Source organism: Panthera onca, chromosome A2 (genome assembly GCF_046562875.1).
Source record: "Panthera onca isolate mPanOnc1 chromosome A2, mPanOnc1 haplotype 2, whole genome shotgun sequence".
Taxonomy (NCBI): domain Eukaryota; kingdom Metazoa; phylum Chordata; class Mammalia; order Carnivora; family Felidae; genus Panthera; species Panthera onca.
Genome location: NC_138340.1, coordinates 9,071,182 through 9,095,079, shown reverse-complemented (window position 1 = coordinate 9,095,079; position 23,898 = coordinate 9,071,182). Strand labels below are relative to the sequence as shown.

The 23,898-nt window shown below is 57.0% G+C and overlaps 4 protein-coding genes across 7 annotated transcripts; 1 reads left to right on the top strand and 3 right to left on the bottom strand.

The window, feature by feature from the left end:
* Positions 1–5,515: 5,515 nt before the first annotated feature.
* Positions 5,516–10,766, bottom strand: RNASEH2A (ribonuclease H2 subunit A). Of its 2 annotated transcripts, none has more exons than XM_060630378.3 (8): positions 10,296–10,766; positions 10,036–10,107; positions 9,784–9,910; positions 9,604–9,691; positions 6,978–7,115; positions 6,784–6,871; positions 5,818–5,941; positions 5,516–5,743 (listed from the first exon to the last, which is right to left on the bottom strand). In XM_060630378.3, the coding sequence occupies exons 1-8, from the start codon at positions 10,420–10,422 to the stop codon at positions 5,713–5,715; spliced, it is 795 nt and encodes a 264-aa protein (XP_060486361.1). In that variant the 5' UTR covers positions 10,423–10,766; the 3' UTR covers positions 5,516–5,712. The 2 variants fall into 2 exon arrangements, with proteins under 2 accessions (XP_060486361.1, XP_060486360.1); XM_060630377.3 differs by having other exon boundaries at positions 5,516–5,726; positions 10,296–10,764.
* THSD8 (thrombospondin type 1 domain containing 8) lies at positions 10,629–12,975 on the bottom strand. Of its 3 annotated transcripts, none has more exons than XM_060630380.3 (3): positions 12,737–12,973; positions 11,454–11,659; positions 10,629–10,720 (listed from the first exon to the last, which is right to left on the bottom strand). In XM_060630380.3, exons 1-2 carry the CDS (start codon positions 12,885–12,887, stop codon positions 11,460–11,462), a joined length of 351 nt encoding a protein of 116 aa, XP_060486363.1. In that variant the 5' UTR covers positions 12,888–12,973; the 3' UTR covers positions 10,629–10,720; positions 11,454–11,459. The 3 variants fall into 3 exon arrangements, with proteins under 3 accessions (XP_060486363.1, XP_060486362.1, XP_060486364.1); XM_060630379.3 differs by having other exon boundaries at positions 10,678–10,788; positions 12,737–12,969; XM_060630381.3 differs by having other exon boundaries at positions 10,718–10,806; positions 12,737–12,975.
* A 113-nt stretch (positions 12,976–13,088) lies between these two features.
* PRDX2 (peroxiredoxin 2) lies at positions 13,089–15,954 on the top strand. Its single transcript, XM_060630389.3, has 6 exons — positions 13,089–13,219; positions 13,694–13,805; positions 13,894–14,047; positions 14,669–14,791; positions 14,935–15,065; positions 15,628–15,954. The coding sequence occupies exons 2-6, from the start codon at positions 13,703–13,705 to the stop codon at positions 15,711–15,713; spliced, it is 597 nt and encodes a 198-aa protein (XP_060486372.1). The 5' UTR covers positions 13,089–13,219; positions 13,694–13,702; the 3' UTR covers positions 15,714–15,954.
* A 2,146-nt stretch (positions 15,955–18,100) lies between these two features.
* JUNB (JunB proto-oncogene, AP-1 transcription factor subunit) lies at positions 18,101–19,968 on the bottom strand. The gene has a single exon (XM_060630374.3). It carries the CDS (start codon positions 19,661–19,663, stop codon positions 18,620–18,622), a length of 1,044 nt encoding a protein of 347 aa, XP_060486357.1. The 5' UTR covers positions 19,664–19,968; the 3' UTR covers positions 18,101–18,619.
* Positions 19,969–23,898: the final 3,930 nt, after the last annotated feature.

The following is a 23,898-nucleotide window of genomic DNA, read 5'->3' as shown; positions in this document are numbered from 1 at the left end:
ACTGAGGATGGGGAGGAGTGGTCCCAAAGGAAAATCAGGTGCTGGAACCAGAAGGGAAAGGAGTGCCGGGCAGGGAATCAAGATATATTGGCCACAGAGACTGAGGGCTATGACCCTGACTCTGTAGTACGTCTACCAGGGGTCACATCCCAGTTCTACCACTTACTCATGCTGTAACTCTGGGAACGTTGCCCAGCCATTCCCTCTCCTAGGGTTGTTGGAAGGACTAAATCAGTTAATGCAAGTTGTTCTGGTTATACAGTGCTGTGTAACAACTCCAAACTTAGCGGTAAAAGGCAACAACAACTGTTATTCTTTCACGGTTCTGGGGCTGGTTCTTGTTCAAGGTATCTGATGCAATTGCAGAAACTGGCTGGGGCTGGGCTCACCTGAAAGGCTTCCTCACTCACATCTGGTGGCTGGCACTGGCTTCTGCCTCGAATCTCTGCTGGGGCTGCCAACCGGCGTCACGACACGTGTCCTCTCCCTGCGGTTTGGGCTTCCTCACGGTATGGCAGCTGGGTTCCAAGGACAAATATTCCAAGGTCAGAGCTGTCTCATCTCTACCAGTGTCACCTCCGCTTTCTATCCACTGAAGTTGTGTTGCCAGGGCCAGCTCATATTCAACAGGAAGCATCTAAACTCCACTTTCTAATGGGAGGGGTATCAAGTATAATACTTAGAAAGTGCCTGGGACGTAATTAACGCTCCGTAAATGTAGGCATCTTCCGTTATCAGTTGTTATGCACTGTATTGTGACAAGAATAAGCAGGCATTCAATTCAAGGAAGAAAGTAGATAAGCCTTTGGAGGATCTCCAGGCAGGTGGCCAAGACATAGGGAAGGGCATTTCAAGTAGGGGGCCTGGGGATTTCAGGTTCTGGGAACTCCCAGCTGCTCAGCAAGCCTGGAGCAGAGCATGGGAGGTGGGGTCAGATTACAGAACGCCTTCAACACCAGACAAAGGCCCTTGGACCCAATCATAAGGGATGTGAGAGCCATGGAGGTTTACACAGAGTAAGATCCATCAGACTGACACTCTTGCCTGCCCTTGCAAGCAGGATAGGGAGGAGGTGAGACTGGAGATAAGGGACACCAGTGAGGACCTTGGGACAGGAACCAGAAGGTGGGCAGAGATGGGTGAAGGAGAATCAGAGGAGTCACCCACATGGCTGACCTAAGGAGGGCAGAATTGTTTGCAACCTTCCAGAAAGGGGTTGTTAACCTCATTTTATTATTTTTGAAAGTTGACTTGGGGGGGAGACAGAGTGTGAGCAGAGGAGGGGCAGAGAGAGAAAGAGAGAGAGAATCCCAAGCAGTCTCCCCACTGCCAACACGGAGCCCAATTTGGGGCTCGAACTCGTGAACCCTGAGATCATGACCTGAGCCAAAGTCGGAGGCTCAACCGACCGAGCCACCCAGGTGCTCCTAGCACATTACATCTTTAGAGCGCCCACTAGCTTCTGCTTATTGCCAGCGGTGAAGAAAGGGGGATAGTTTCCTTACCCTGTCCAGGCAAATTCCATCAGCAGTCAGATGGACCTACAACTTCAAGATGAACTGTAATTCTAATCATTCTGAGGGGGGAAAAAAGTAGATCGAAAATTTACAGCATACATTTACGTATTTACGTAGAAAAGGACAGGGCAGAATTATAAATGGAATCAGCATGGGTAATGTTTTGCAACTATGATGCTAACCAGAGGCTGAGGCTTGAATAGAGGGCACCCCTAGTGTGGGGAAATGGGGGGGGGGGAGGGCACAGCTCCTCCCCAAGGTCAGCCTTCACTATCCCTGCCCTCCCGCCTTCTCAAAGCAGGGCCTCTCGTTTCCAGGATCTGTACTCACAGTTCCCACTGCCCGGGGCCCTCTTCACCCTCCTGTTCTGTTCCACCCCTCACCCTTCAGATCTCAGCCAGTCAGCTCCTCAGGCTCTTTGAGCCCCAGAGCAGAGCTGGCGTCCCCCACTGTCTACTCTGAGGTCCCCTAGACCTCCCTGGGCACTCAGACACCTTTTGTAGCTGGGTCAACGCTGCCTTCCTGGTGCCCAGCACGGGACCTACACAGAGTGGATAGTCTGTTATGGGCTGACTTGTATCCCTTCCCCCCAAATGCATATGTTGAAGTCCCAACTCCAGGACCTTAGAATGTGACTATATTTGGAGATAGGGTCTTTAAAGAGGTAATTAAGGTAAACTAAGGTCCTATGGATGGGCCATAATCCAATGACTGGAGTCCTTAAAAAAAGATTAGGACACAGATACGCACAGAGGGAAGGTCGTGAGACACAGGGAGAAGACAGCCATCAACAAACCAAGGAGAGCAGCCTCAGAAGAAATCGACCCTGCCAACAGCACCTTCCTCTTGGACTTCTAACCTCCAGAACCGTGAGACAATGTTTCTGTTGTTTCAGGCACCAAGTCTGTGGTACTTTGCTAGGTAGCCCTAGGCGTCTACATGCTCCATACATAGTACTCCCACAATGCCCTGGGCTCCTGCTATCAGAACATTTATTACAAGGTGAAGAGCCATCCCTTTTCTTCTTTCCATTAAATTGCTACTGCTCAAGTCAAGGAGGGGTCACGGGGAAGGGAATGGGGGAGTGGGGGGGGGACACCAGGTCTCTCCCTACCCCCAGGAATCAGCTTTTGATGCTTTCCCCAGATATTCCATTTCCCCTGGTACTCCCCCTGCTTTGGGCATAGACGTGTCCCACTTGCAGCCAGGAAGTGACAGGGCAGCTGCTTGGGGAGACCTTTGGAAGTTGGGATGTGATGTCTGGAACTGTGGCAGCCATGGTGGGAGGCAAAAAAAACACCAAAGATGCAAAACAGAAGATGAATTTAAAAAATGGTGTCCTGGGTGTCATTGAGCCACCCGACTTCCAAACTTCTCCTGGGGTGAGACAAACCTGTCCTGCTGCTGCTGAGGCTGTGGAGGAAACAAGTGGGGGGGTGGGGGGGTGGGGAGTGCTACCGAGTACAAGCCTTCACAGAGAGAAGTTTGGAAATCTCTCTCCAAGTTACAAACGGCATAGATCCTCTAACCCACACAGCAAGCCCACCTCTGGGAATCTGTCCTACAGACAAACTGCATTAAAATGATGGCACATCCTGGTCATCGTCTGCCATACATGCTTAACGGCAAGCTGGGTGACAACTGATCTCTTAAAAGCATTAAATAGGGGCGCCTGGGTGGCTCAGTCTGCTCTGGTCATGAACTCGCGTTTTGTGAGTTCGAGCCCCGCGTCGGGCTCTGTGCCGACAGCTCGGAGCCTGGAGCCTGCTTCGGATTCTGTGTCTCCCTCTCTCTCTGCCCCTCCCCTGCTCGCGCTCCGTCTCTCTCTCTCGCTCTCAAAAATAAAGATTAAAAAAAAAAAAAAGCGTTAAATAAACTACAGGACAGTCACACTGAGGACTCTTAGCTATAAAGGGAATGAGGAAGGTCTTTAGACACTCACTTTGGAATTACCTCCAAGATGTAGGGAAGAATGGTGAATATGTAGGGTATAGTTTCCATTTGTAAAAACAAAACCTCAAGAAAGTATCTGCACATATATTTGTAACATGCCAGGCTAACTTCAGAAGGACCTAAAAGGTAGCCGCTAGGATCTAAATGTCTATGTGTACACCACCCCCCCCCCCACCTCCACCCGAAACTCATGTTGGTATCCTAATTCCCACAGATAATGGTATTAAGAGGTGGGGCTTTGAGGAGGTGATTAGGTCAAGAATGGGATTAGTGCGCTTATAAAAGGGACCCCACAGGTTCCTTGACCCTTGCACCACGTGAGGACACAGAAGTTGGCAGTCTACCCCCGGGGAAAGAGTCCCCCCGAGGACCTGACCATGCAGGCCCCGTGATCTTGGACTTCCAGCCTCTAGAACCATAATTAACGCCTGTTATTTATAAACTGCCTAGTCTGCGGTGTTTTGTTACAGTGGCCCCAAAAGACTAGGACAACTTGGTAAGCCCACCAGTGAGCTGGCTGCAGGTATGAGCGAGGCTTCTCAATGTGCTTTTTTTAAAAAAGTTTATTTGAGGGGCGCCTGGGTGGCTCAGTCGGTTGAGCGGCCGACTTCGGCTCAGGTCATGATCTCGCGGTCCGTGAGTTCGAGCCCCGCGTCGGGCTCTGTGCTGACTGCTCAGAGCCTGGAGCCTGTTTCAGATTCTGTGTCTCCCTCTCTCTGACCCTTCCCTGTTCATGCTCTGTCTCTCCCTGTCTCAAAAATAAATAAAACGTTAAAAAAAAAATAAAATAAAATAAAAAAAAGTTTATTTGAGAGACCATGTGCGAGCAGGGGAGGGGCAGAGAGAGAGAGAGAGAGAGAGGGAGGGAGAAACCTCAAGCAGGCTCTGTGCTGTCAGGGCAGAGTCCCATGCGCCCCTCAACGTGCTCCTTCCTAATTCTGCATCCTACACGTACGTCACGCATTTGAAAACTCAAATCAAACGGGGGCACCTGGGTGGCTCAGTTGGTTGAACATCCCACTCTTGATTCCGGCTCAGGTCATGATCTCAGTCTTGAGATTGAGCCCCGTGGTGGAGCATGGGGCCTGCTTGGGAATCTCTCTCTCTGCTCCTTCCCGCGTGCGGGCTCTTGCTGTCTCTCAAAATAAATAAATAAATAAACTTAAAAAAGAAATTAAAACAACAACAAAAAAATCAAATCAATCAGGGTCCATCCTGTTTAGGTTCCCGACGTCTGTAGTGGGGCCCAGCGGCACGGCACGCTTCCAACCTGCTTCGACCCCGAAGTTCAACTCCGTGCTTGGCTTTCTTTAAAGAACTTTAATCACAGGGGCGCCTGGGTGGCTCAGTTTGTTAAGTGTCGGACGTCGGCTCAGGTCATGATCTCACAGTTCGTGAGTTCGAGCCCCGCGTCGCGGTCTGTGCTGACAGCTCGGAGCCTGGAGCCTGCTTCGGATTCTGTGTCTGCCCCTCCTCTGCCCCTCCCCTGCTCACGCTCTGTCTCTCTCAAATAAATAAATGTTGAAAAAAATAATTAAAAAAGAAATACAAATACATTAAAAAAAAAAAAAAGAAAACTCTAGAAAATTATAAGATGCTTAAAATTTAACATACTTTAAAAGACCTAATGGTCAAGGGGCGCCTGGGTGGCTCAGTCCGTTAAGCGCCCGACTTGGGCTCAGGCCATGATCTTGCAGTCGGTGAGTTCGAGCCCCCGTCGGGGTCTGTGCTGACAGCTCTGAGCCTGGAGCCTCCTTCGGATTCTGTATCTCCCTCTTCCCTCTGCCCCTCCCCCGCCTTGTGCTCTGTTTCTTTCTCTCAAAAATAAATAAACATTAGGGGCACCTAGGTGGCTCAGTTGGTTAAGCGTCTGACTCTTGACCTTGGCTTGGGTCATGATCTCACAGTTTTGAGCCCCACGTCAGGTTCTGTACTAGCAGAGCAGAGCCTGCTTGGGATCCTCTCTCTCTCGGCCGCTCACTCTTGTGCTCTCTCAAAAAATAAATTAAAAAAAAATTAATTAACTAAAAAACAAAACCAAAACAAAACATAAAAATAACTTTAATCACAAAGCAGGGGTGGGGGGTGGCGAAGGCACAGAAACGAGAACAGGCCGGCGCCTAGAGAGTGGTGGCTGATTCCAGACCCCGCTCCTGGAAGTACCGGTGGGGCAGGCGGGGGCGGACTCGGGCGCCTTCGCTGAAGTAGGACGTGATCCTCCCAGGTCCCTCCTGATCCCCTGTCAGTGAGTCCTCCCTGTGGGAGAGGCAACACTGACCACTCTGGGGTGATGGGGGGAGCCCTGGCCTCCCTCCCTCCTTCCTCACAGCACCTCCAGGGCACCCACCACATAACGCCTTCTGCCTCCTTCTCCAGGATGCTCTGGGCCGTGCGCCAGCTGAACCGGACAAACTGGGGGAAGCCGAACACGGGCTCCACATGCTTCCTCAGCCAGGCTTTGGTCTTGGGATCTGAAAGACAGGAAGGGGTGGGGCTGGCAGTGCTGATGGGCCCCGACCCCTGACATGGTGCCCGAGTTCCTCAGGCTGGCATCTCAGGCCTCCCGAGTACCCAAGGCACCTCCGCTGTTTGAGGCCGTTCCTGCCTCAGAACCTTTGCACAGGCAGCACCCAGACTCATCACCTGCCGACAGGTGCTCAAGGCACAAGTTTAGGGAGACTGCCTCTGAGACATGTCTTCGCCCACTCAAGGACAAGAGTCATTAAACCAGCATCTGCAGACCAGGGGGGTCAATGCTCATCATCCCCAAGTAACTATGAGCTCCGGGGGGACAGAGAGGTCTTTCTTTGTCTTGTTCATGGCTATATCCCCAGGGCCCAGACCTGCATGGCGCATACAGGGAGGACTCAGTAAGCACCCATCTGCCCATGCTTCCCCGGGCCTCAGAAGGACAAGAGGGTTCCCTGAACCCAGTCACTCGCTCTTTAAATCTACTCACGGCGGGGGGTGGGCACACATTCATCTACCACACAGACAACGCCTCATAACTGGGGGAAAGAGTAGGTTTACACGGGGGCTATTGGACATCAGCTGACCTCCCTCCCCCCTGCCCCCTTTCCCCTTAACAAACAGAGACGCCCGCCAAGGGTGTGAGGCCCTCACTGGGGCTCCAGAGAGAAAGTAGGGATGGAGGGAGAAGGGAGGAGAACGCCTGCCCATGAGACTCCAGCTCTGCCTCACGCTGGCCATAAGCAAGCGGCCCTCCTGTCTGAGAAGGCCGAAGTGTGCTCCAGCCTGCCTCGTTGGGGCTGTCGCCAATGTCGCCACCTCAAGGCGGCTCCAGGCTGCTCACCGTTGGGGTAACCGGACCCATAATCGGCGTCCAGGTCCTGCAGTTTTTCCACAAAGTGCCAATTCTTCACAGCCTGGTCACGGGCCACCTGTGGGGAAGACAAAACACCGGGCTCTCCCTCCCCCGGAGCAGGCACACCTGCCCCCTGGCCCCAGGAGATGCCAGAGGCTGGCTACGGCCAGCAGGCGCCTGACCTTGGCACAGATACTGGCGGCGCTGACCACAGGGTACAGGGCGTCTGCTTTGGCCTTGACTGTCACCTCGATGCCGGGAAAGCGCTGCTGCAGCCGCTCTTGGTAGGTGTCTGGCAGCCCCACGGTGTCCACAAACACCTGCCACGGTGACAGAGATGTATTCGTTCAACAGACATCCGGGGAAACAACCGAGCCGGCCTCGCAGCGTGTGCACTGGATGCTCCCGCTGCCTAGAATACTCCTCTCAGCTCATCCCCAGGCTGTAGCTTTCCCTGAGGCATCTCAGCTCTAAGTCCCCTCCCGGGGCACCTGGCTAGCTCAGTTGGTACAGCAGGCGCCTCTCGATCTCGAGGTCATGAGTTCGAGCCCCACGTTGGGCGCAGAGAGTATTAAATAAGCAAATAATTAACAAGTCCCCTCTGAAAGAGGCTGTCCCTGTCCAGGCTGCATCCATTCTACATTTACTGAGCACCTACTATATGCCACGGTTGCACTAGATGCCAAGAACATGGCAGGAAAACACACCAGACAAAAATCCCTTTCTTCGTGGACGCCCTGGAGAGGTCCACAGACAAGAAACAGGACAAACAGGGGCGCCTGGGTAGCTCAGGATTTCAGCTTGGGTCATGATTTTGCAGTTCGTGAGTTCGAGCCCCACAATGGGCTCTCAGTTGACAATGCAGAGCCTACTTGGGATTCTCTCTCTCCCTCTCTCTCTGCCCTTCCCCCCTGCTCACATTCGTTCATTTACTCTCTCTCTCTCTCTCAAAATACATAAATAAAGTGGAAAAAAAACAAACAAACAGGAGGGGTGCCTGATTGGCTCAGTCACTAAATGAACATTCGACTTCAGCTCAGATCATGATCTTGAGGTTCGTGGGTTTGAGCCCCATGTCAGCCTCTGTAATGACATCACGGAGCCTGGAGCCTGCTTGTGATTCTATGTCTCCGTGTCTCTCTGCCCCTCCCCCACTCACACTGTCTCTTTCAAAACTGGATAAACATTAAAAAAAAAAAAATTTTTTTAACGTTTATTTATTTTTGAGACAGAGAGAGACAGAGCATGAACGGGGGAGGGGCAGAGAGAGAGGGAGACACAGAATGGGAAGCAGGCTCCAGGCTCTGGGCCGTCAGCCCACAGCCCGACATGGGGCTCGAACTCACAGACCACGAGATCGTGACCTGAGCTGAAGTCGGACGCTTAACCGACTGAGCCACCCAGGCGCCCCGGAAAAAAAAAATTTTTTTTTTAAAACAGGATAAATAATAAAGGATAGAAGAGAGTTGGGAGGGATTTTCATTTTATTTTTTATTATTTTTTTAAACGTTTATTCATTTTTGAGAGACAGAGCGTGAGCAGGGGAGGGGCAGAGAGGGAGACACAGAATCCCAAGCAGGCTCCAGGCCCTCAGCTGTCAGCACAGAGCTCGATGAGGGGCTGGAACTCAAGAACCGTGAGATCATGACGTGAGCCAGAGTTGGACACTTAACCGGCTGAGCCACCCAGGTGCCCCTGTTATTGTCTTTTTTTTTTCAAGTAAGCTCTATGTCCAAAGCGGGGCTTCAATTCACAACCCAGAGATCAAGAGTCACGTGCTCTACTGACTGAGCTAGCCAGGAGCCTGGGAACGGGTTATCATTTTAAACAGTGGTAGAAGAGATTTGGGGAAGGTCACTCTGAGGCGGTGACATTTAAATAAAGGCCTGAAGGAGATAAGGGAATGACCAGGTGGAAATTCCAGAAAGAGGATTCTAGGCAGAAGGAACAGCTGGTGCAAAGGCCCTGAGGTGGGACCACGCTGAGTATGCTAGACAGCAGCAGGGAGGCCTCATGGCTGGAGTGGAGAGATGGGGTCAGTGATCTCCAGAGCTGCTATTCTCAGAAATCACCTTTATCATTTGCTTACCAGCTGACCATCTGTGTCCCCTGACTTGGCCATGAACCGCGGAATGCAGGGCCCTTGTCTATCTGTTCCAGTACTGCACTGTCAGCTCCTCATGCCAGCCCTGGACCTCAGCCACCTCTGCAGCAAGGTCTCCCTTGTCACATTCCCTATCTCAAGTGTATTTGCCCTTGTTATTATCTCAAAACAGCCTGTTTTTGTTTTGTTTTTTTGCCTCAGAGTATTGGATACAACGCCAACTTAGATTTCCCTCTGGTAACTTAATCTCATTCTCTTCCTCTTGACACTGAGCTTCCCAGGTTTAATTTCTACCGGGATCAAAAAATTAAATGTTGAGATTTACATTTCAAAAGAGGACTATTTGCTGCACTAGGAGCAGATTGTAAAGGATAGGCCTCAAAGTGGGAGGAGGACGGGGCAGGAATCCAGGAAAGGAGGGGCCCTGGGCTAGGACTGAGGCTGTAGGCAGGTGGACAGATACAGATTTGCTCTGGACTCCCAGCCTTCAGAATAAAGAGATAAATTAAATGGGGGTGGGGCTGGGGGCTTCTCCATGGTCCTGGGTGAGGACACTCGTAGGGCAGGAAAAGTAGTAGGAAGTCAAAGGCAGCAACAAATAGTCCTGAGGTCATCCAGATATGTCTGACCCTGAATCATCCACTACACTTGTATACCCCCATTTTATTCTGAGGTATTCAAATGTGGGCAACCCAACAGCTCACCTGGGCAACTTTCACACCCTGGTCCAATGCAAACTGTACCAGCCCAGTGGCTGTATCATGGGAGAGGGAATTCAGGTTGTACTTGACCCTGCAGTGGGAGACAGAGCCCAGTCAACCTCAACCTCAATCCAGCTACCAATCCCTTCCAGCCCACCCTGGCCCCTCCCGGATGCCCCTCACCGCCCAAGCATGCTGGTAGAGATGAGGTTTGGAGACAGCACGTCCAATGCCCAGCCCACAAAGTCCCCGTCCTCCTGCATTTTCACAAAGAGCCTGTCTCGCTCGCTCTCCGATAGGGTCTTTGAGTCTGGGAGGAGGATTGGGAGAGAAGGGAAGTGACTGGTTCCCCCAGTTCCTGCTCTCTCCTCCAGTTTGCACCCGCCCCTCCACATGCCCATGAACCCCCTCCCCAGACTCACACCTCGGGCTCACCTGCCACTTTCAGGGCTTCCAGATCTGCCAGACGAGACAGGGGGCAATAACAGATGGCGTAGACCATGGGGCCTGGGGAAACGGGTGTCCGACCAGTGAGCCGTGAAAACCGTTATCCCTATTCCATCATCACCGCTTTTCCCGGTGCCATCACCACTATTACCCGCCTCCCTGGGTAGGGTCCAATCCCGGCTCCCGTTTCATTGCAACTAGCATTCCCCTTATCACACCCCTCCCCCTGCCCGGCCCTGGGGGCGCACCCAGCACCGGGCCCCGTCCCGCTTCATCGACACCCAGGATGCAGGGCTCCTTGCGGCACACCGCAGGCACAGGCGAGTTCAGGCGACAGCGGCCCGTACTGTCTCTGTCCAGCTCGCTGAGATCCATGCTGCCTCTGCCGCCGCTACAAGCCTCAACAATGAAATCTGCGGGCCCAGGTCTCGGCGCGCGATTTCCGCGGGTCCGGAAGCGGCTCTCGCTCCCGACCAATCGGTGCGCAGGACACGCCCCCGGTGCGCCTGCCGCCGTTAACGTTTGCGCAGGGGCCGCCGAAGCTCCTGCCGTGTGGCCTCTTGGGAATTGTAGTTCCCAAGGCCGACCGCCGAACTCTTCGTTTGGGGAACGGGGTGGGCGGGGTCGCTTTCCAAGCTCCGCCCCTGAATCTCTGAAGCCCCGCCCGTCGGGGCTGGTAGTTGGATGGAGAAATAAAGGGGAAATTGATGCGGGTCTCGGAGGATTCCACCCAGTCAGGACCTAGAAGGTCAAATACCACTATACAGCCAGAATAAAACAGTGTCCACATCACTGGGTCCCTGTCTTGCACAGTCTAAGCCTTTTGGACTAGGTATTCCCACTTACACTGAGCTCAGGCCTCCAGATTTGAGGTCCCCCAACTCCCTCTCTCTCTCCGTACTTCACCCCGACCCTCTCCGCCCACCCCCTGCTTCCTACCCTCTAATTGGGGCTAAGCCCCCCCTCCCCCCCAACTGTGATCCCAGATCTCAACAGACTTCTGCTCAGAGTCTGTGCCTACCAGGCAAGGCCATTCCCCCCAAATCAAGGTTCATGTCCCCCAATTCTCTAATCTCAGCGGGGCTCATGTTCTCGGCCTGGAGGTCCCTGACCTGCAACAGGCTCATACCCCTTCCTCAGGGTCACAGTTCCTCCATCTCCGATTCCCCCTCCCTGCCCCTCACCATCTATCTTTCTTTCTTTCTCCCCGGCTATCAGTGGGGCCCAGGGTTCCTGACTCAGCTCTTCCCTCTCCCGCCATCCTCAATTCTCAGCCCTAGGCCCCCCCCCCCCCTCATTCCCACCCCACCACCCCGCCCTTCCTCTCTCCCCGCCCACCCTGGGAACTCTCAATCCCGGACTAGACAGCCAGTCCTGACCCCGCCTCCTCTGCGCCAGTCTCTCACCCGGGTTCAGGGCCTCCAGTCGCAATCGGTCGGTTTGCAGGACATACAGTCACGTTGTCTGCAGGGCCGCACTTGCACCAGATTTTCGCGGTCCATGAACACCGGGCCCGGCGCTGTGCCCACCACCTCGCGGCTGCGCTCTTGCTTGCCCAGGTCACAGAAACAGCGCCACTTTCCCCACGGGCCAAGGATTGAGTCCAACACTTCTAGGGATGGAGGGCCAGGTAGGGAGGAACCTACCCCCCTCGCCTTCCTCTAGGAAGGGAGGAGGATAAAGACACTAACAAATGACATCTTCTGTTTGCTGGGCTCTGCCTCTGTGCCAGGCACCCCACCATAGACTATTTCAGTTTCTCTTCCCCCATTGTTCCCGGGTGGGTAAACTGAGACCTTTAGAAAGCAAGTCACTCTTTGAGCTCATACACCTGGTCACCTAGCCCCGAGGGACTGCAAACTGACACTTCCCGCTTATGCCAGCCTGCCCAGCTGGGAGTGTGATACACCATTGGTGCCCACCATCTGAAGCTGACTCCCTCTGGTCTTCACGGAGGTGATACTGGGCCTGTTCAGCAAGCCCTGACCAGGAGGCCTGCCAGGTGGTAAATCAAATGACATAATTGGCATAATGAAGGAACTGACAGCCTGCGGCAATGTGCTAGCTTGTACTACAAAAACCATTATTATGACCACTTTTAAAGCTGCTCCAACCTTCTTTGTGCTTATCGGAGGCTCTTTTACAAGGTCCTTTTACTGACTCCTCCCTGTGCCCCTAGGTAACAGGTCTTATCCCAACTCAGCACCTCACAGACACTCCTAACACTTCATCCCCCCCCCCCCCCCCCCCCCCCGTCCAGCCTCTTGGTCTTGGCACCTGCTGTTCCCACTCCCTGGCACACTCTTCCCCCTAAATCGTTGCATGTTTTGGCTTTTGCTGGATTCCTGATGCATTGGCTATCTATCTTCTTCGGTGAGGCCTTCTCTGACTTCAGAAGTTTACCGGTTCCCTTCTTTCCCTATCTCCACTCTTCCCAGCATTTATCCGTGAGTTTATGGATGTGTCTGCTTCGGTATTTATTGCCTACTCACGTCCCCTCTCCCTCTATAAGCTGCTTTTAAGTCACTCTCTATTTCAGTCTACAGATACGAAAAACTGAGCCTCAGAGAAAAGTAACCTGCCCAAGAGGGCCGCGCCAGTGCGCAGATGGGGAGAGATTTGAAGTCCCTGGAGGGGGATCTGTTTGCAGCCAGCTGGCGAAGTGGGACAAAGGGGCTTCTGCGGTTACCTTTCTCCTGATGCTGCTGCCGCAGCTGCTCCCAGGTGTCGCCTTCGTCCTGCTCGCCGAAATAATGGTACTCGGGGGAGAATTGGGCAGGGGTCGCCAGCAGCAGGAGCATCAGAGGCGGCAGCAGTAAGTCCGCCGGGCTCCCGGCCATGCCGGACTCCAACCGACCCGGGCGCGCTCCAAGGAGGAGCTCCTCGCGGGCTGTTTGGTGCCCGCACTACCCCCGCCGGCGGTGGCAGTGGTCGGGGCCGGAGGCTCTGAGACTCGTCCCGCTGCCTGCAGGCGCGTGGACCCGGCCGTCTTCTCTCCCCCTCCCCTGCGGTTGCAGTGGACCCGACCGCTGCACTCGTCCGCCCACCACTCCCCCGCCCTGTGCGTCATGGTTCGGGCCGCGCATAAAAGGCACAGAGGCCGAGTGCACTAGGTACTGAGAACGCGTGTTCGCGCGTCTGCGGTCCGTGCGTCCCGCTCGTACCCACGCAGGTATGGACCCCTGGAGGGCACGGGGCTCTGGGGAGCCCCCTTGGAGCAGCTCCGGCTGGGCCCAGGCCTCAGCTCTGCAGCCTTTGTTTTCCGCCCGCCGTAGTGCCTGCCTTTGTCCTTGCAGGGGAAACCGAGGCCTCGGCCTTGCAGTACAGGCCGCGTCGCCGAGCTCCCCGCCACCTTCTCGCGGGTCTCCTCCTGGAGCGGTGGGCTTGCGCTAGGGCGCTCAGGGCCGACACGCTAATGGAGGGGGCCCGGCGGCTGCGGCCCGGCCGCTAGTGCTGGTCAGGGGGGCGGGTCTCCCGCAGTCTCAAGGCCGCGCAGACCCGGCACCGGGGAGGGTGTGGGGGCAGTGCTGCGGCCTCTGCCTCTCGGACTCAGTAACTGGGCCCAGCGCGCAGCGTGACCTTGGGAAGGGAGGACAAAGGGTCTCCCCGGGCGCACTGACCGGACTGGGGGGGGGGGGGGTCTCAGCTTTCAGTCATGACCTCTGGCAAAGCGCACGTCGGAAAGCCCGCCCCGGACTTCCACGCCACCGCCGTGGTGGATGGCGCCTTCAAGGAGGTGAAGCTTTCCGATTACACAGGTGAGGGCGGCCGAGAGTGGGCCCAGGTCGGGGTGGGGCCCAGACCTTAGAGGCCTAATGCCTTGGCTATCTCCTCTCCCTCCCCCAGGGAAGTACTTGGTCCTCTTTTTCTACCCGCTGGACTTCACCTTTGTCTGCCCCACGGAGATCATCGCTTTCAGCGAGCGTGCTGAGGACTTCCGCAAGCTGGGCTGTGAGGTGCTGGGGGTCTCTGTCGACTCTCAGTTCACCCACCTGGCTTGGTATGAGCGGGCACCAGCAGGGAGGGAGGATGCATCTTAAGTCTCCATCCTCCATAGGATCCCAGCTGTGTGTTCTAGTGGCTGTTACTCAACACCTGTCCCTCCCTTTCCCCACCTTGAAAATAATAGAATTGATGACGCCCAAGTCCTTAATGACGATGGCAGTAATTAGCATTTGAAACCTAGTTGCTTGGCCCAGAGAGGTGGAGATGCTTTATCTCAATTAGGACAATACAGCCTCCCTTCCAGTAGTTATTTCAAACAGGTGGAAACTCCAGTTCTAGAGAGGGAAGGGCTGCGGCCCAGCACGGAGAGCTAGAGCGAGGATGGGGACTCTAAGGCAGGCCTTCTGCCCCAAGATGGGGGGGGGGGGGCGGGGATCATCCGCACATGTGAACACATTTTGCTGGAGCCTTGGCTTAGTCTTCCCAGATGTGGGAGCCAGCCCCTGCCTCCTCTTGAGGGTGGGGTGGGTGGGGATCCTAGAGCCTTGCTCTAAAGCCCCTTATCGCTCGGTTCCAGCACCGCCTCTCCAGCCTTTATCACACTCAGACACACAGGGGGACGACCCTGCTGTGCCAGGCCATCTTGAGGTGCCAGCCCTGTCTCCTCTACCCCTAGGATCAACACTCCCAGGAAGGAAGGGGGCTTGGGTCCCCTGAACATCCCCCTGCTGGCTGATGTAACCAGAAGTTTGTCTGAAGATTATGGCGTCCTGAAGGAAGATGAGGGCATTGCCTACAGGTAGTGTTTGGCCCTCAGGGAGCCCCAGTCCTCAGGGTGAGGGGACTACCCCCAGCTCTGTGGCCAGGAAGGAGCTGATAGTCCCTCCCCGGCCCCGGCAATGGGAGCTTTCAGCTCTTCACCATGAACCCTGGTATCTTCAGGGGCCTCTTTATCATCGATGGCAAGGGTGTCCTTCGCCAGATCACTGTCAATGATTTGCCTGTGGGGCGTTCGGTGGACGAAGCTCTGAGGCTGGTCCAGGCCTTCCAGTACACGGATGAGCATGGCGAAGGTGAGCAGACACACACATCCACCTGGGTTCAGACGTGGGTCCGTACTCAGCCCTCATGCAGGCATTTACTGCCTGCTCTGTCACTTGTGTGGGACGGACGTGAGGGCCCCAGAGTCAGCTCAGGGTCTTGTCGGCCGGAAGTTCGTAGTCTGGAGCGGGAGATACCCCAATAGGAAGGCGAGGGGTTGGGAAGCAACCGATCTACAGAAGGTATTTGAAAAGATGTGTGTGCCAAGGCGGAGTTTAAAGAATAGTTGGCCCAGAGTATCTTCTCACGTGGAGGACATGGCCTGATCACAGGCCCTCAAAATCCAGTGGGTCTACAGCTGAGGGAGAAAGCAGCATTAAAGGGGTCAAAAAGAAATAAAAATATCAGCCCGAACATCCTGTAGCTGGACTTGGAGGCCTTGTCTCGACATGCTCTTGGGCCTGTACCACTTAGCTCTGGGCTTTTTCTTTTGCCACTCAGGCTCTTGCTTTGCCTCTGTTCATCCCCTCATACTGCCCCTATCTTAAAGGTATGGCTCTAGTCTCACATGTGCCTCCCTGTGTCTTCCCACAGTCTGTCCCGCTGGCTGGAAGCCAGGCAGCGACACGATTAAACCCAACGTGGACGACAGCAAGGAATACTTCTCCAAACACAACTAGACTGGCAGAGAGGTGGAAAGCTTGAGTTGTTGGCCCCCACCTACGCCCCTACCTGGATACCCATGTTGACCCAGGAAAGGCCAGACCTGCCCCTTTAAACTTCGTAGTCCCTGAGACTGGAGGGCTTGGCCAAGGCCTTCTCATTCTCCCAGCTGGGAGCTGGTGAATGCTGAGTCCCTTCCTGGAGCCCACCTAGCGGGGCACATGCCTAGAAGTGACCAATAAAGTATTAGGACAGACATTAGTCTGCATCGGTGTGGTCTGTCTTGGTGTCCTTGCTCCCTACCTCCTCCCCTTCTCCCTGACCTGGGAAACTGACGCTGTAGTTACTGATCTCCACCACAAGGTGGGAGCCTTACATCATGCTCACTGCTTCCTCTTTCTCCATGGCCTGAGGGTGGTTTTCAAGGGGGAGCAGTGGGTAGGGAGTGGGGTAGGGGGTTGGGTGGGCTGCTTGTCTCTTGCAGGGAGCAAGTCCCAGGATGCCCTACCTCCTGAAGCCTGGCCGAGCAGGGTAGCACCCACACTTTGCCATCTGCCAGCCGGGACTCAAATGCCATTGAAGAGCTGTGATATTTTTTCCCCGGGGGCCTCTTCAACAGTGAGATGAGAATAAAGACAACGAAGGCACATCACTGTGCACATTACAAGGGATACAGTTTGTGAAGCTCGGGGCCCAGTTAATGGTTCTTTGGACAGGTCCTTGGGACTGGAAGAAGGTGGGGACCCAGTCCTAAGAGCAGAACCGAGAGTGGAAGCTTGAGCTACATGCACAGTCTCTGCTGCAAGGTCTGCCCCACTCTGGGTTGGAAGGGCCGCCGACCTGCCCCTGAGGTGGGTGAGGCTGAGGCTAGGAGGCAGGTGTTAGGAGCAGTGTTCCCAGGGAGTGCAGTTTGATGCTGTGCATGTTCAGGCAAGTGGTTGTGCAGGCTCATTTAATCCACAGACTTATGATTAATAGTACTATTCAGCCTAATAATCCTCCAAGGTCGTTCATCTGGGTCTTGTAATTTTATCTACACTCCCTCCCCAAGGCCCTCCGTGGTCTTCCCCAACCTCATCTCCCTATTTCTGGTTCACTCCAATCCAGGCACACTGGCTTCTTGCTGCTTTTTTTTGTTTGTTTGTTTGTTTTTAATAAGCTGATCTTGTTCTGGCCACAGGAATTTTGCATGTGCTTTTCCCTCTTGCCCAGGATGCTGTTTTCGCCGAGCCTGGATGCAGATCTGAAAAGCTGCATCATTCAAGGTCCATGTTTCCAATCCATTCTTCAAAGCAGCTCACCTCCCCTGCCCCGTCACTACCTCTTTGACCTGGTTTTTTTTTTTTTTTTTTTTTTCCTCTTGCTAGCACTTACCATCTCCGAATCATATTTGCTTGTTTACTGTCTGTCTGCCATGATCCAGGCGGTGTCTCCAGGGCTACGTTGTTCAGTATTTTATAAGTGAATTAATGAATTATCTGTTCTGCCTACCTCACCCCTGAGGTTTCTCAGCCTGTTTTTCTCTGCCGCTCTGGGGGCTTCCGGCTCCGAAGCCGGCTAGACCCTCCTGCTCCCGGCGCACCAGCCACCTTCCCATCCGTCCCAACTGCGGGGGAGGGCGTCCCGCGGGCGGCGCCCGGCGGCCCAAGCAGCCGCCCCGGCAGGACCAGACCTGGCAGTCGCCCCGCTCCCAGCCTGGCACCCGGGAGGGGAAATTGGCAGGCGGGTGCCGCCCTTCCTGGCGGGGGTGGGGGGGGGGGTGGGTACCGCGGCGGCAACAACGCGAAGACTGCAACAACCCCCCGCCCGGGTCAGTTCAGATGGAGCGGGCGTGGGCGCGGCGAGGCCCGGACGCCAACCCCAGGGGGCGGGCTCTGGGTTGGCTCCGGGACCAGGAGCGTGGCCCTCCCACCGCGGACGCTCTGGACCCAGGCCTGGGGCTTTCCGGGCCCGAACAGCCGCCTGCCTGGGAAAATCCCGGCCCCCTTCCCGGCGCCGCAGCCCTGCCCGGCAGAGCGGGGGAGGGGATTCCCGGAATCTGCCCGGAGACCGCTGTCGCGTCACTGTACAGAATCGGCCCATGTAGGGGCAGCGCTTCCGCTGCGTCAGCGGGGAAAGCCCCAGCGCGCGCAGCTGGGCGGGGCTGCGCCCGCGCACTGCGCGTCTCGCCCCAGGCCTCCTGCCCCCAGGTGATGGGCGGCTGGACAGCGTCCCCGCCCTGGACCTTCCAACCCCAGAGATCAGGCGACAAGAGAAGGGTTGGACGCCCGGAATAGGGATACAAGATGCTCGGGTAGAGCTGGCGAGGACACAGATACAGGAGGCACAAACAGGAGTGGGGTGGGGGCAGCCCAGTATTCTCCTCCCTCCGCCCGCCCAGCTTGGAAAAAAAAGACAACAGAAATTAATAAAGAACCATTTTTTTTTTTTTACTTAAATAGATTCAATAAAAAGTCTGAACAACAAACACACACACACACAAACACGTCTTAAAATAAACTCTTTAGCGACCAAGTGCGTGTTTCTTATCCACAGTACAGTGCAGAGGGGGGAGGACAGGGGGCGGGGGTCCCTTCCCCAGTGTCCCCGCGGGCTTGAGTACCGGGCGGCGGGGCCAGCTCCGCCGCGATCGCCCCCTCCTCCCCTCCCTGTTAAATACACAAATATATTATATTCAATATGAATCGAGTCTGTTTCCAGCAGAAAAAAAAAAAAAAAAAAAAAAAAACATACAAAAAAAGGTGGAAGGGGGCTTGTAAACGTCGAGGTGGAAGGACTGGGCGCAGAGCGGGCGGGCAGGAGTCCAGTGTGGTTTGCGGTGCCCCGGGGGCCGATGCCCACCGCCTGCCCCCTCGCCCCGTGGGAGGCGTGCGCCCAGTCGTCCAGACTGGGGGGATGTCCGTACGGGGGGGGGGGGGGGCGCTCAGAAGGCGTGTCCCTTGACCCCGAGCAGCAGCTGGCAGCCGTTGCTGACATGGGTCATGACCTTCTGTTTAAGCTGGGCCACTTGTTCCCGAAGGAGCCCAGCAGTGCTCGACAGCCCCGCGTTCTCGGCCTTGAGTGTCTTCACCTTGTCCTCCAGGCGCGCGATGCGCTCCAGCTTCCGCTTCCGGCACTTGGTGGCCGCCAGCCGGTTCCGCAGCCGCTTGCGCTCCACTTTGATGCGCTCCTGGTCTTCCATATTGATGGGGGACACCGGTGGCGTGGCGTCACGGCTGCGCGCCTCAGGCACGGTCTGCGGTTCCTCCTTGAAGGTGGAAGCGCCGCGGCCCAGACCCAGTTGCGCCGGGTGGCCGCCAGCGAAGGGCGGTGCGTGTGGGAGGTAGCTGATGGTGGCCGTCGGGTACGAGCTCCCAGTCCCGACGGCGGCCCCGGCGCCTCCAGAGGGCGCAGAGGCTGGGGAATAGCTGCTGAGGTTGGTGTAGACGGGAGGAGGCTCCGGGCCGGCGTAGACGCCCCCGGGCCCAGCCGGGGGCCCCGAGCTGGCGCCCAGGGACACGTTGGGGGGCGTCACGTGGTTCATCTTGTGCAGGTCGTCCAGGGCTTTGACAAAGCCGTCAGCGAAGCCCTCCTGCTCCTCGGTGACACCGCCCCCGGCGCCCCCCGCACCTCCGCCGCTGCCTCCCCCGCGGGGGTAAAAGTACTGTCCCGGGGGCGTGGGCGTCGTCGTGATCACACCGTTGCTGTTGGGGACGATCAGGCGCTCCAGCTCTGATGAGGCAAGCTTGAGCGATGCGCCTGTGTCCGAACCTTGGCCGGAAAAGTAGCTGCTGCCACCGCTGCCCTCTGGTCCTGGGCCCCGCGCCCCGGGCGCTTTGAGACTTCGGTAAGGGTCGGCCAGGTTGAGCGCCAGGCTGGGTTTCAGGAGTTTGTAGTCGTGTAGAGAAAGGCCGCCCGGAGCCCGGCCGTATCCCGCTGCTGCGTATGAGTCGTCGTGGTAGAAGGGCTGTTCCATTTTAGTGCACATCCGGGCGGCCCAGGCGGTCTGGGGGGGTCCCTGCGGGGCCGCCCCGGGCCTCGCTGCAGCGAACGGCGCTCTGTCCGCGACGGTGGCTGGACTGGGTATCTGGATGCGCGTTCCCAGGAGCTGGCACCGGCTGGGAGAAGCCAGCCGGCGGCTGTGCGCGGAAGCTCTGCGCGGCTTCTCGAGCCCCTCTGCCCCTGTCTGGCGCGCTCGCTTTCCTGGTGTCGCTTCCCCCTGCTCCCCGCTCCCTGCTGACTCCGACGCTAGCCTGGCGGCGCTCAAGGTCCCGGCAGCTCAGCCTGAGCCACACGCCTTTATACCTCGATTGTCAGCCACGGAAGTGCGCTCCGATTGGCCGTCGCGCGAGCCGGGCCCCCGCGCCCCCCTCCTCCAGCGTGGGGAAGGGGAGGAGGCGGCTCGCGTCACTGTCAGGAAGCGCGTGTCCTTGTAAACAGCGGCCACGGGCTGGGTGGCTCGCCGCGGCTGCAGGGGGGAGGGGCTCAAGGGACCCCGGAGTGCGTGAAGAAAGGGGTGCTGGTCCGAGGCACACAGGGAGGGACTCCAGGGAAGGCGATGATTCCCCTGGATACCAGGAACTGATACAGAGCAAGTGTGTGTATGGGCGGGGGGGGGGGGGGGGGGGGAGAAGGGGGGAGGGCTCCAGGGCACACATGAAAAAAGGCCCGAGGGACTCGCAGTATCCGAGGGGGGGGGGGGTTGGAAGGCTGATAATACACCCGGGAGACCCCACAAAGGTGAGATGGGAGGGTTAGCAGGGTAAATGAGGGAAAGGTAAGGAAATGCCTGATTCAGGAATTGTGTGGGGGTCTTGAGTACAGAGGGTTTGAAGGATTTGACGTTCTACTGGAAGGACTGAACCCAGGAAAAGTGGGGGTGGGGAATCAAAAGGGTAATGGGAGGGGCTAGAGGTTCCATTATGTAAGAAACTAGTAGGGGTCCTGAAGTCCATGGGAGATACTGAGGGCCTCCATAAGGGGAAGAAATTGGGGATGGGAGGGGGCATCTAGATATGTAGAAGGTGAGGTTTCCGGGGTACGCTGAGTCAGGGAAAATACGGGGGTGAGAAGATGGGGACACTATCAGGGGCTGGGGGTCATTGGGGTCATCTGCAAAGCCTTTATGAAGAAGAGTTAAAAGGTTAGGGACACACCTTCAGAGCTGAGATGACAATGACACAGGGTCTCCCGTTGAGACACGAGAGGAGGGGTTTTTGAGGGTTCTGAGGACTTGGATTACTGGATCTTCCATGATTGGCACCCCTTCTTGTGGGTGACTTCTAGGCGCCTGTATACTTTGTTCCCGTCTCAAAGCCCTCCCCCAGTGACCCTGGGCTCGACCGACCCTGCGTCGGCTCCTAGTGCCTGAACCTACCCCGACGGCCGGGGCGCGGTCGCCCAACCCCACTCCTTCCTTAGAAACAGGCTGGGGAAAGAGCGCCGCGGCAGGAAGTGTGGCAACAGCCCCCGGGGGAAGGAGCCCGGCCCTGCCTCCGTCACTCGATTCCTACAGGACCGTGAGCCCCGCCCAGGGTCCGGTCGGGTTCTGCGCCTCCGAAGAGGAACCTGGACGTGCGACCCCGGCCGAGGCCAGGGTGCGCAGAACTCGCCCAGCCGCCTTGGCCTCCAGTCACTGTACCCCTCTCCCGGCAATGGTTCAGCCCGCGGTGCCCGCAGACGATCACGGAGGCAGGCAGTCCGGGGACGATTCCATTAGCCCGATGGCGGGGGACACACCGGGGCGCGGGGCCTGGTCGCCATGGCAACAGGCCGGAGTCCGCGGGCAGGACTGGGGGCGGGACGGCCCAGGAGTCTCTCCCCGACGCCCCATATAAGGACACAGGAAGGGGTGGGACCAGCGCTGGCCCGGGGCCCCGAGCCAGGACCCGGGAGCCCGGGTATCTGCCAGGTCCCAGGGCGCGCCGGGGCCCCCGGACGGCTAGTCCCGACCAGCCCCGCCGCCGCCCCCGAGGCCCCCACGGCCGCCTCGCTGGGCCCCACCCAGCCGCTCTGGGGCTGCGTCCTGCCGGGCCCGGCCCGGCCCAGCCCGGCAGGTCCCCGCCTGCCCGCGGGCCTGGGTCGGACTTCGCCCCCGGCCCGACAGGGCGCGGAGGGGCGGGCCAATGTCTCGAGGCGCCCCCGGCGCCTGGGCGGGCTGGCACGACTGCCTCCTTCCTCGGGTGGGGTACCCTTCCTTTCCGCCGAGAGGCCCAAGCCCCTCCCCCCACATCCCTAGGGGCCGGGATGCCTCTTCCCTCCAGTGGGCTAGGCGCCCTACTCCTATGTTAGTCTGGGGGTCCGTCAACCATTCGGAATACCTGAAGTTGGGGTTGTCCCTTCCCTCCCCAGGGTGTCTCCTTCATCTCCATCCAGTCCGAGGAGACCAGAAAATCCAAAGGGAGGGGATCTGCGGGAACCCAGTGCCCCTCTCCCGGTACTGTATGGGAGGTTTAGATGGTGAGGCTCCTAGTTAGACTTAAGGTGGGACTTCCGAGCAGTTAGAATGTGTGCCAATAGGAACAACAGGTGAGAAACTCAGTCTCTCTCTCCCTCTCTGAGAGAGAGAGGCCTCTATGTTCTGGAAAGATAGAAGCTTCGTTAGGGTAGAGACAGGCTGAGGGACGGGGGCTAGCCTGCCTTTGTAAGGCAGGCAGACAGCACGCCAACTATGAGGGAGAGAAGGAAAATGAAAGAGGCAAAAAAGAAACTGAGCTATGTGGGGGCAGGGGGAAGTCCAGCACAGCAGTGGAGTTAGAAAGGAAGGTCCCATGAGAAGCTAGGGGTATCCCCATCTTTGGAGGGTCCTTGTGACCCCTGAGTGCCCCCTCCCCTCCTCCTCTTGCTCGAACTGCTCCCCTAACCCCACCCCGGGCTCAAGGGAGATTCCAGCGGCTGGCCGCTGAGTCTGGCGGGCTTGCTGCCAGGCCTGTGTCTCCCGCCCATGCTAATAACTGCAGCTGACATCTGGCCGGGCCCTGCGGGGGCGCAGCAGGCAGCGTTGGGGGGCTGGGCAGGTCTGGCCTGAGGGCAGCATCTTGGGAAGCCAGCCTGCAGGTCCCAGAGGCCAGGAGGCCAGAGTGAATCAGCGCTGGCCAGTGCTGAGGTTGCCCATGCCAGGGGAGTCCTGGAGAGAGGTGAGGCTGGCCCAGAGAGGGTCGAGACCAGACGGAGGACAAAGATTGGAGCAAGGACAAGTGGATGTATGGGGGCGGGGCGGGGGGGGGGTCAGGGCAGGGAGAGAGATGCCCAGAGAGACAAACCGGGGGCAGGGTTAGCGTCATGCAGACTAACAGTGAGACTCAGAGACACTTAAGATAGGCAGACAGACTGTGGAATAATAATTATTATTTTAATAGCTGACACTTAACATGGGCCAGGCACTCATTGCCCGCTTCCAGCAACCCAGCGAAGCGCATGCTGTTTGTGTTCCCATTTAACAGACAAGAAAACTGAGACAGGGAGGTAAGGAACTTGCCTGATAGCCCCATAGCTACAAGGGCTGGAGTCAGAATAGAACCTGAGCTGTCCGGCTCCACAGTATTAGCCACTATCCTGCGGATTTTCACAACCAGAGAGGTGTTTATGCTGTGCCAACTGTGTGTCCGGCTCTGCAGGCCATTTCATGAAGGGTCTCCTTTAATCTGGGGAGAAATGGGAGTTGGGCACAGGGCTGAGGGGTGGGGGTGGGGACAGGCTAGCATGGAGTGGGGTCGGGTTCCTCCATGTACTCGGCATGGGTGTTTGAGCAGGGGGTGGGGATTGGGCCAGCAAAGGAGGGCGGGGGCCCAGCCGAGCTGGTACAGCCGGTTCCAGGCCCCTGCCAGTCTCACCCTTGTGGCCTGGGCACCACCCCCTCACGCCGCCCCACTGGCGCCAAGGCCGGCTGTGAGGAGGGTGTAAGGATAGCCCCCTCCCCCACCCAGCCTGGGTGCCCAAACTGGCAGCTGGGTCCTGCCCAGCCCCTGGGCTTCAGATCAGCATCTGGCTGAGGAGTCTGTGCCCAGACTTCTCCAACGCCCTGGGGCCTGGGGCCTGGGGAGCGGAATAAGGAGGAAGTTCACCCACCCCCACCCACAGGTCTCTCTGGGGCTTTTGGCCTTGAGGGACTTCTCCTTCTTATAAATAGCCTGGTGACCCCCTTGCCCCAGCCCCACTGACCAGCCGGAGCCCTCACCAGGAAACTGGGCCGGGGGCTGCCCGTGAGTCAGCCAGTGGGCAGGC

Excerpts from the sequence above, each read along its gene's own strand:
- RNASEH2A (XM_060630377.3), bottom strand. The coding sequence starts at position 10,422 with ATGGATCTCAGCGAGCTGGACAGAGACAGTACGGGCCGCTGTCGCCTG. Across the intron at positions 10,108-10,295 it reads GGGACGGGGCCCGGTGCTGG|GCCCCATGGTCTACGCCATC; the intron begins GTGCGCCCCCAG and ends CCGTTTCCCCAG. Across the intron at positions 6,872-6,977 it reads CCGCCAGTATCTGTGCCAAG|GTGGCCCGTGACCAGGCTGT; the intron begins GTCAGGCGCCTG and ends TCTTCCCCACAG.
- PRDX2 (XM_060630389.3), top strand. The coding sequence starts at position 13,703 with ATGACCTCTGGCAAAGCGCACGTCGGAAAGCCCGCCCCGGACTTCCAC. Across the intron at positions 13,806-13,893 it reads GAAGCTTTCCGATTACACAG|GGAAGTACTTGGTCCTCTTT; the intron begins GTGAGGGCGGCC and ends TCCCTCCCCCAG. Across the intron at positions 14,048-14,668 it reads CAGTTCACCCACCTGGCTTG|GATCAACACTCCCAGGAAGG; the intron begins GTATGAGCGGGC and ends CTCTACCCCTAG.
- JUNB (XM_060630374.3), bottom strand. The coding sequence starts at position 19,663 with ATGTGCACTAAAATGGAACAGCCCTTCTACCACGACGACTCATACGCA.
- THSD8 (XM_060630381.3), bottom strand. The coding sequence starts at position 12,887 with ATGGCCGGGAGCCCGGCGGACTTACTGCTGCCGCCTCTGATGCTCCTG. Across the intron at positions 11,660-12,736 it reads GCAGCAGCATCAGGAGAAAG|AAGTGTTGGACTCAATCCTT; the intron begins GTAACCGCAGAA and ends CTCCATCCCTAG.